Here is an 11235-nt window from a genome sequence, read left to right on the forward strand (position 1 = left end):
GAAAAAGTTAATAGCGTCTAACAGGCGCCATATCTCGTTCTACATGTTACGTGTTGCAGTTGTTCAGCGTCCCCTTGTAAAGCGCTTTGAGCAAATTTAGTGGATATTGCGCTGTATAAAAGCTCAAGTTCCCCCCCAATGCATTGGTCGGCGTCATATTGGTTTTGAACGTGAATCAAACTGACAACAATTCTTTACGGACAATGAAGAGAACGCCATAACAATCAACGTCCGTCAGCCACTCAATATAGCCCCGACACTTTGTCCCCGTAGACCAATTCAGAAGCCCCCCTGGCACACCAACAGCGTTCTGGAATTCCACTCAGGGAGCAAGGCCCCGTTCATGCCGGTGTTTTATTACCCATACTGCCCACGTTATTTAGTCATTTGTCGTTACAAACGTGCATGTGGCACAACCACAGCTCTGGGTACAACTGTCTGTTTGTCCGTCATGATCCTCCCCAATTTCCAAACGGATAGCAAGCAGAATAAATTGTTCGACATGCAAATGATGAGTTGCGCTCTCTCTCTCTCTCTCTCTCTCTCTCTCTCTCTCTCTCTCTCTCTCTCTCTCTCTCTCTCTCTCTCTCTCTCTCTCTCTCTCTCTCTCTCTCTCCCTCTATCTATCTATCTCTCTCTCTCTCACACACACACACACACACACACACACACAAACTCTCCCTCGGGCACGAAACAGTCTTGTTGAATTAATAACTAAATAGTTTCGTTTATAGAATTCTGTGTGCAGATGAATTTTTGTTTTTAATTAGCTATAATCCCACATCGAGAGGCGCACTTTTTAATGTACCATTTCCATGACGTAAAACATGACGCGTTTTGGAAACGGAAGGTGATTTCCCTAGAAACAAAATATTTACAAGGAAAGACAAAACTGAAGCTTTCCACTGCTCCTGTAAATAAACAAAATGCGTGAAATTTGCCACATACAGTGCGGTCAGGCAGGCAACCAGGTAAGTGATTGAAATTGCCAATTACGTCATAATTTTCATAACCTTATAGAACGAATTAGATGAGATTTTGTTGTTGAATGTCACTTGACATTTATTGCAAGGACATTGGAGCAAATCAAAATGGCCGAAGCATCATATTATGAATGGGGCCCAAGTGTAGCTATTTACAAGTCTGATAAGTCAGATTGTTATGGTCTAGTTGTTGTACTGGGAACATTCACAAACCATTGCAACAATGTTAAATCAAGCCCAATTCATATTTATGTTCCCGTTCTTTATCAGACTTGCAAATAAATGCAACAGGAGGGTCAAGTCTCTAAACACTAACCCCGCCTACCCAGCAGTGATTGGGTAGCTGGATCTTATATATATGGTTGAAAGTACTTTGCGATTGACTAATGTCCTATCGAAAGGGTAGCAAGCAATTGTTATTGTCGGTTTCACGCTTTAGAAACCGGAATAAAGCCTATAATATAACTTCAACCTGTTCATTTGTTTACATTCTTCTTCACAGACATTTTACCATTTACAGAGAAAAGAACCACGGACTTGCAGTATTTTGATTGAGTTTAATTCTATATTATAGTGTACAGAACCCAGGGGAGGCCTTCCGAAAGCTCCTCGTGCTAGCATTTCTTTCAATTTTGTATTTTCACCGTGGATCTATGGTCATGCGTTTATTTATTCAATTTCCCAATATATAGTAGCATTTTAAAAACATTGATCGATTAGTGAAAGTTTAAACTTTCCTAATACGACCATTGTTTTGGTTTTCCGTCGCCATTTTGTTTTGTGACGTATTGAAAGCAGTCCTAGTTTGTTTTTGTTTTTTTCTCTCTCTATAAGGGTTAGCTCGAGGTCGGAGGATACTTTTTTTTCTATTAGGGATAGTCATAAGTCTCAGTAAAGGTGCTAGGGTGTTTGTTTTTTTCCTATTAGGGTTTGTGAAAGTAAGGTACTAGGTTGTATTTTTTCTTAGGATTAATTGAGGGAATATATGAGTTGTTTCCCTTAGCACGAGGAGCGTTCGGAAGGCTTCCCCAATAATCTAGAGGGTTTGAGGGATTCATACCATATTTTCAGCTCAGATGTTCCCCAAATTATTTTCATTGCCTGCACTCTTTCCTTCAGAGCCTAAGAACAATGGAGCAGGAGTTTATCCCAGTTTCTTAGCGTGAAATGGACAATGGCAATTGCTCGCTACCCCTTTTGGATCGGACACTAATCTAATGCAAAGTACTTTTCGCCAGATTTAACAGACCCAACTACCATTCAGATCACTGCTGGATGGACAGGGGGTGAGGAAAATAAATCTCGACTTCACCCGGGATCGATCTCAATCCCTTTGCGTGTGAAGCGAATGCTCTACCAACTGAGCTATCTGGGCCCCCACTGCACTCTGCTATGATTGTATTTTTGAAAAAAAAAGGCTTCAGCTTTGAGATTTTTAAAGTGCAATGTTCACCAAATCGTTTCAAAGCACTTTATACAATGTGTCTTAAGCAAACAGCAACACTTAACAAGTAGCACAAGAAATTATATCTGTAAGTCGCTGTTATTTTTTTTTTTTCGCTACAGACCCAACGGTGGCATCGGATAGGGGCGTACTCATTTTACAACCCGAGTACAGTGAGAGAATGTGAGTAAAAAGTCTTTTCCATGGACACAACTTTACGCCACCCAGAGCGGGACTCGAACCATCGACATATCGGTCCTAAAGCAAATGTCATACCACAAGACAACGTTATTTCTTAATTTGGGGGGGGGGGTATCTAAGACAATTTTTTTAAAATAATAGGTAATAATTTGAGCTATTATATAGCGCTTTATCCACTAAACGTGCTCAAAGTGCTTTACAAAGGGTCCCTGACCAACAGAAACACGTAACATAAAGAACGAGACATGACGCCTGTTTGGCGATAATACAATTTTTTTCCGACAGGGACAACGCTGTTAACGGCCGGGTACTCATTTTACACCCGAGTACGGTGAGAGAATGTGAGTAAAGTATCTTTTCCAAGGACTCAACTATGCGTCGAGCAAGGCTCGAACCCGGGACCTTCCGATCAGAAAGTGAGCATCATACCACAATACCACATAGCCGCAAGGAATAATAGTCTTCAAATATTTCGTAAATTAGGGAAGCCATCTCTGCAGTCCTCGAGGTAAAGAAACTGCCTCAGTATTCTACTAACCCTTATCGAAAGTGAAAGAAAACAAAATGAAGTTGACGTCACTAGGGTCTTTGTTATTGTTTTTATGCCATCCACGTTTATAAGTAATTCTCACTTAACTGTATTATCCAGATTATAAAAGTTCAGGGCTACACAGAGTTTTGTGTGTTGGTCCGTTATACTTCCGGATGGCAATGTTGTGAGCTTCTCATTCTTAGTCAAGCGCATACTATCTAAACTGCAATGTTTTTTTTTTCTTCTTGGGTTAGTAGCATTTTGAAGTAGTATCTCCACATAAGTTCGTACGGAACCGATCCCGGTATACAAGAAATACATTAAATAAAATTTCCTTATTCATCCCGTAGCGAAAATTTATCTCGAGGGTCTATTCCAAGAGAAGACTGGAATAACCGAGGCTTCAGTCGTTGTGCAGCGCCGCAAATTGAGCTAGGGCGAGGTGACTTGCTCAAGGCCATACATCCCAGCGCGATGATCGAACTCGGTACCTTTCGAGTACAAAGCAAAGACCTTACAGCTGAGCGACGCTGTCCCTTTAATTTTTGATATTTTAGAAATATTTTAATGATTTAAATTTTACTTAATGGACCTGACTCGGACTTTATGAAGCTTACCCGATCGTCTTCAAAACAATACCCACTCCATGTCTCGTCACGCCCCGACATCACTCTCTCCTCTTCCCCTTTCCCCCCTAATAAAAAATGTACCAGATGATAACTTGTCACAACTCAGCTAATTAAGATATGACTGTGATACTCTGAAATTTATGAACAGATTATCAAATAAGCCTCCGCTTCAAGATCAGAGACTACTACAACTGCATCTACTAGTTAAGGTGTAGAGAAAAAAAGGAGGAGAAGAAGAAAAAGTAGGAGTAGTAGTAGTAGTAGTAGTAGTAGTAGTAGTAGTAGTAGTAGTAGTAGTAGTAGTAGTAGTAGTAGTAGTAGTTCTAGTAGTAGTTCTAGTAGTAGTAGTAGTAGTAGTAGTAGTAGTAGTAGTAGTAGTAGTAGTAGTCCTAGTAGTTGTAATAGTAGAAGAGGTAGTAGTAGTAGTAGTAGTAGTAGTAGTAGTAGTAGTAGTCGTAGTAGTAGTAGTAGTAGTAGTAGTAGTAGTAGTAGTAGTAGTAGTAGTAGTAGTAGTAGTAGTAGGAGTAGGAGTAGGAGTAGAAGTAATAGTAGTAGTAGCAGTAGTAGTTGTTGTTTTTGTAGTCTATCGACTCTGTGTGATTAATACCAACGCTAATACTTTTTTACCAATATACCCGTTATTTCCAATGTCAGCACATCATGAATATAAAATGGTGTTGTTCATCTGAAACGTCTGGGATTTCTGGTTCCGTTCATGCTTTTGATGAGTAAATAAATGACTAGATAAGATCTGAAGTGAATGACAAACACTTAAGAATCAAGTCCTTTGTAGATTACAAAGTGGGTATAGATATTAAAATGGCCCATTATAGTATTAGGTACAAAGACAAAGCAAACAATGGTGTATGATTTGTTGATTCTCCCCAAAAAAATCAAGACAAGCCTTTTTATGTTTATGTTTCTCATACTTCATTTTTGCTTATTTTAAAATTGTTCCACTGAGACAAATCCAAACATTCATTGAGTTGAATATGAAATATTCAATTGGTTTTGATGGTGTTTTCCTGTTCTTTATATAAACCTTGTCAGGGCGATGTCAAACACACTGAACATTAAACTCGATGTCAGACACTTAAGAGTGTCAACAAACTATTCAAATCATCATGAAGGATTCCTTTGCTGTACGATTTAGACCTAGCGATTGAGTTATTTACCTTTTTTTCAACCTAAATATCTCTCAATGTAGTTACCGTGCACTCTCCAGGGGTGGAGTTGAGAGTTAAAATGTTAAAATGTCTTTGTTCAGAAAATATCGTGCAAATAAGCAAACACTTAAAATCTTACTGGATGTGATGTCTTGTGTACATTTTTTTTCATGAACATCAAGTACATGACTTACTTCATCGACCTTTTTTTTCTTTAACGATGTCGTGGTCTCACATTTTGTTCCATATTTCTGGCAACTGATTTATGATATTGTTTATGATATTGTTTTTATTTCTCCTAACATGTCACCGAAAAGTATTGAAAATAATCAAGGTTTGTCATTTTCACAGTAATGATTGTATGGAGTTTAGTAGGCTTATTTCGCTGGGCAATTATCTAAGGTTCGCTAATAATAGTGCATGCATGATAATACCTCCATGGATAGGGGAGATATTATATACACATGATTGCGATATCTATTCATAACCCTTGAATGGGGTTATCAAAAACACGTAAAAACACACACACACACACATACACACACACACACACACACACACACATACACACACACACACACACACACACAAAAGAGGCAACAATTACTGAATGAGCCTAAACGGATTAGAAAGCTTGTTGGGAAAATAGAGTCGATTTTACTTTACATAATAAAATACCGTGTGATATACATGCAGGCTAGACTATATTTTCATAACTAACCATGTCTTTCTTGGGTTTTGAACATTCAAACTAGCCATTTGAAAGGCATGAAATTCTCTTTTAGCTCAATGTAGCGCACTGATTTCAATATATCTTTTGTTTTACTTTACCAAACTTGACTGATGACAATCTTTATTCAGATTGGTGCCAAATTCTGGGAGGTAATCTCGGACGAGCATGGGATCGACCCCACAGGCACTTACCATGGCGACTCAGACCTGCAGCTTGAGAGGATCAACGTTTACTTCAACGAGGCCACAGGTGGCAAGTACGTACCTAGATCTGTGCTGGTGGACTTGGAGCCTGGAACCATGGACGCTGTGAGATCGGGACCCTTTGGACAGGTAGTGATGGGTTCTCCTATAACTTCGCCTTGGCCATTGAAATTCATTTCTTCTAAACATTTGTTAGGATATTTTATTGATGCATTTTAAAGGTAGGTGAGAGGAAATTAACAATCGATTGTTGAAGAATTATTTCTTCACAACGTCGTAATGGATGCTTTTAGAAAGAGTGGTTGGTATGAGTCTGTTGTAAACAACATCTATCTTTTTTGCCATTTCTGAATCAAATTTGAATTTGCATTTGAATCAAATCTAGACTAGGATTTAAAGCAAAAAAAAAATCGATGAAAAGAGAGAAAGAGACATCTCTGCCTGATGTCGCAAAAAGTCACAACGGGTAGCTTGCTGTACTACCATCGACTTGTATCTTTGTCGTAGGCCTGTTTCAATTCAATGTTTGCGCTCTTTCCCCATCTGCTTTTTAATCCAGTTTAATTTACAATGTGCACTTGTGTAACGTAGTTTGTATTTTTGCATTGTTTAATTATTTTTTTTTATAAATTTGGTTTGTTGTTGTTTTTTGTTGTTTTGTTTGCTTTTTTAAAAATTGGATTGTTGTTTGTTTTTTGTTTTTTGATTTTGTAGCCAATGAATCGAAAATCCACAATTATGCCCGCCCTTCTTTTCTCATTTTAAGACGTTGCTTGAAATAATATGATGGATTGTTCATGTGTAGCTATAATTTTACATACAGGCTATGCATATTTTTTATCAAATTCTTATTACACTCCGATTAAATTTATCAATTGCAACTTTTGAATGACAAACTTACATCACGTTTACATTTGCAGATATTCCGCCCAGACAATTTCATCTTTGGCCAATCAGGAGCAGGAAACAATTGGGCCAAAGGTCATTACACAGAAGGGGCGGAATTGTGCGATTCAGTGCTAGACGTGGTCCGGAAAGAGGCAGAAGGATGCGATTGTCTACAGGGATTTCAATTGACTCAGTCACTCGGGGGAGGGTCTGGATCCGGTAACAAACTTTGACATTTTAGAAGAAAATGATATTGAAGTTTGCTTCTTTTTTAACAAAATATTAATTGCATTTGCCATTTAATGAGCTTGGAAACAATTTCTGATGCAAAGTATGAAAAAATACGCGGGAAAATAGCATTTTATGAAACTGTCCGTGTAGACGCAATGAATTCTCGTGGCAACACCTAAGCGGAAAGTCTTTAGAGAAGGCCATCGCCCCTTCGGAAAAAGGTTGGTCCTTTAACTTTACACTCTAAGAGGGTAGCACAACAACAGCTAGACCATAACTCTTAGGTCAGTTGCCTTTCCACCTTTTTTTCAACAGCGGATGCAGTGCTCGAAACAGGCAACCCATGATCAGAATTTTCCAGCGCTTTTGTTTTGTTTTCTCCGCATTTTGAAGAAGTAAATTGCTCATTGGTCGGGAAATCTTAACCAGGGAAGGGATGGTCTGATTTTCCAACCCCAGTTGAGAGGGGCAGAGCAGAAACTTTCCGATTTCTTCCTTTTCCTGACATGTCTTTTCTTTTGTAACTTGCCCCCCCCCCCCCTTCCCCGGCCACTCTCTCTCTCTCTCGCTCTCTCTCTCTCTCTCTCTCTCTCACACACACACACACACACGCACACACACATACACACACTCTCTCTTTCTCTCTCTCACACACACACACACGCACACACACACACTCTCTCTCTCTTTCTTTCTCTCTCTCTCTCTCTCTCTCTCTTTCTTTCTCTCTCTCTCTCTCTCTCTCTCTCTCTCTCTCTCTCTCACTTACATGATTTATTTATTAATCGATGTGCACACCAATGCAGGTCTGATAACCCAACGCAATTTTTGGCTTCAGAGAGGCCGCCTACCCCTTCGGAAAAGCGCTTGGTCCCTTAACATTACAAAGACGACAACCAGGTGGTTCATCTTTCTTTTCCTGTTTTGCCTTGATGCTGATGGTATTGGGGCTACTGTATCTCTACTTTGGAGAAAGTGCGTGTGGGTTGATGCACATTAAAGGGCGGGGCACGAAAAGTCATATTCGTTATTTGACGTCGTGCATTTGACAGACATTGGCGAACTGAATCCGGTGTCAATGAATACTTGCATGTGTCATTGACAGATATTGTTACACGATATCTACAAATACAAAAGGACACATTAAAGTTGATTTAAACTCTGTGAAACTGAAATTTTCTTTAAGACTACCTACAGAAATCGATCAAGCATTTTGAAAGTATTTGAACATTTGTATTTTTTTGAAATATAGAACAGTTTGGAAGTACGTCATATATAATTGGATGTTGATTTCTCATTAGACAAAGACTTTTCTGAAATGTCATAATGCAAGATTGCTCATTTAGAGAAATAGAGCCTTAAAACTCTCAGCTCTTGAATGAAAGAGTAATACTGTTTCAACATGACAGTCCAATCTGAAACCTTAAAAACTAATCATTATACTATCTGCTGCTCACCTCGGTCATGTAGTTTTAGACTGCAACGAAAGATTAAGTCATTGACGAATCCTTTCCTTATTGTTCGGTTCTGTGCCTTCTTCTCAATGTCTTTCTATGCGCAGCTTTCTAATATAATATTTAGTTCAAATTACTTATCTACTCCAACCAGGCAACTCTCTTTTTGTGACTAGTTATCTTCAGATTTTGACTAAGCATCTTTATTTCCTTCTAATTTCCACATCCATTTCCTCTTGGTCCGGTTTTAAACTGAGATCTTAATTTCTATTTGAGGAGGTGACCTTCAAAATTGTCACCATTCAAAGAAAAGTATATTGTTTGTCTCTTTTTTAGTGGCTTAAAGAGGAGACATACTTGTTTTGCTTGCGTCATAGAACAATAGCCCGAGTGTTTTGAAATGGCAAATGTTCTCTGGCGATTTTAAGGTATCTTATAGATTGCTTGAGCGTGTTTACTCATTTTCCATCTGGATGTGACTTTGCATATTATGAAAGTCACCTCCTCAATTCTTTTTATTTATTAATCTTTCTTCAGCGTACCCACTTCAACCCTGCCTTTTTATTTTATCGTTCTTTTCAATTGTCAACGCTTGAATAAAATACAGCAACATGTGTTTATTGTGAATCAAAGCAATAATCAAATTTAATTTATATAGATTCAATTATCATTTGAATCCGTGTAATTTTATTTGCTTTTGTCTGGAGGTGGTTTGCGTTATTAAACCCGGAAGAAATACATTTTGAACAATCCTATCCTTAATCCGATAACTCAGTTGTTAGAGCACTCGTCCACATGCAAAGGGACATGTATCGATCCTCAGTGCAGTCAAGATTCTTTCCGACCTCCTCCCCCTTATAATAATAATAATAGATCTTTATTGTCCATAACTATGGCAATTTGTCATTTAGTTACACTTGTTATAACGTTACATGATAACTGTAACATTGAACAGATATTTCACTCCTACTTATTTTCTCTCTCTCTCTCTCTCTCTCTCTCTCTCTCTCTCTCTCTCTCTCTCTCTCTCTCTCATCTCTCTTCATTCTCTCTCTCTCATTCTCTCTCTTCTCTCTCTCTCTCTCTCTCTCTCTCTCTCTCTCTCTCTCTCTCTCTCTCTCTCTCTCTCTCTCTCTCTCTCTCTCTCTCTTCCTCTCTTTCTTTCACACGATTATCCACCGATTAAGCAATTGCTATTTTCCGTTTGACGTTAAATCAGGATAAACTCCGACTCCAATGGACCTATGGGCCTTAATGCCTGGAAACAAAGAAGGAATAATGCATTATATATTATTATAAAACAACCTGCGAGAGATAAGAAAATAGATGCTCATGCATACTTGAAAATGCCATGTTGTCTCAGCTTGATAGTGGAAGATGGCATGAATATCAACCAGTTAACTGCCGTACTCTAGAAAATCGTGTATTTAAATTTTTGGTCAGAAAACTCGTCCTTCAAATACCGATCGATTTAAATGACCCTCATCTTGGTAAAACCTCTCCCAGGTTTGAGAGATTTTGCCAAGATGAGGGTCATTTTAATCGATCGATATTTGAAGAACGAGTTTTCTGACCAAATTTTTAAATACGAGTATTTCCAGAGTACGGCGGTTAACTGGTTAAAAAGGTTGCTTGTATGACACGACAACTTGTCCAACACAATCCATGTCTGAGAAAAAGAGTTGCTGCACTGCGACAAAATACCTTCCATATTTAATTTTTTTCATTTTGGCTGGAAAAGTTTTGATTCAAATATCGATCCATTAGCAACTTGTCAAAAATTGTCAAACAAGAGGCTTCAGGACTGAGACTTTTTGGCAAGTGGGAAGGAGGAGGTAGGGGGGGGGGGATGTCAATTGATCCTGCCTATATAATTTGATGTAAACATTTTCTGGCCAAATTTTTTAAAATGTGTTTTATTGGAGTACGGTAGAGAGGTTTTTGAGAGAGCTGCCGCACTCTCACAAAAATTATTTTTGTTTTTGTTTTTGTTTTTTTAGTTTGTTAGTTTGTTGTTTTTTTTACATTTCTGTCAGAAAACTTGTGATACAAATCTAGATCCATTACGATGACCCCACCAATCCAACCAATCAAAGAGTCTCAAACATTAAGCTCGAATAAACGGTATTGTTTGAGACTTTCTCAATATGTTGAGTTGGGGGGGGGGGGAGGTCGTTTTAATTGATTGATATTTAAAGTAAAAGTTTACTGGCCATCATTTGAAAGAAAAGAAAAACAATGAATATGTGTTTAGGTGGATTGCGCTGGAGAAGTTTTTTTTAATCTGACACCCACTTCTATTATCTGGCTCCAGTGATAAGAAAGGGAATTTTTCGCTTGATTACGTCAGCTTGTTAACAATTAAAGCTGGAAAGGAACAAACAAAGATTAACGAATAAAAAGGAAAATTAAATAAAACTACGAAGGTAACTAACAAAGAATCATATGACAGATTCTATTCCAAGAAATCGATTGTATTATAAACTGTAATGTCGGTCATACGGAAGGCAATTTTTTCTCTTAATTTCCTTTTTCTTTTTTCTTTTTTCTTTTTTCTTTTCTTCCTTTTTCTTTTGTGGTTGTTGATGTTTTTTTATCATTGTTTTTTTTTTTTTTTAAATAGGGATATAAATCACGGATAAGAGTTTTCAATTTCGTGCACCGTTCAATAATTTTCTTTTCTCTTTGAAATTCACTCTCCCAGAAAATATAACAAGTTTTCTAGCTCTCATGTCACTGACACTTCAGCAATGCCTTAATAATTCTGAAAA

The 11235-nt window shown here is 38.0% G+C and overlaps 1 protein-coding gene across 1 annotated transcript in view; it reads left to right on the forward strand.

Moving 5' to 3' along the window:
- Positions 1-801: 801 nt before the first annotated feature.
- The window catches only part of LOC144968578 (tubulin beta-4 chain-like), a 22074-nt gene continuing 11640 nt past the window's right edge, over positions 802-11235 (forward strand). Inside the window, exons 1-3 of the mRNA XM_078907075.1 lie at positions 802-971; positions 5817-6020; positions 6812-6998. Coding sequence (XP_078763201.1) covers positions 927-971; positions 5817-6020; positions 6812-6998 — 436 coding nt within the window. The 5' untranslated portion in view covers positions 802-926. The remainder of the gene's footprint in view (positions 972-5816; positions 6021-6811; positions 6999-11235) is intronic.

The sequence above is a fragment of the Berghia stephanieae genome, chromosome 3 (assembly GCF_034508935.2).
Source record: "Berghia stephanieae isolate SIO BIC M18660-M18661 chromosome 3, UCSD_Bste_1.3, whole genome shotgun sequence".
NCBI lineage: Eukaryota > Metazoa > Mollusca > Gastropoda > Nudibranchia > Aeolidiidae > Berghia > Berghia stephanieae.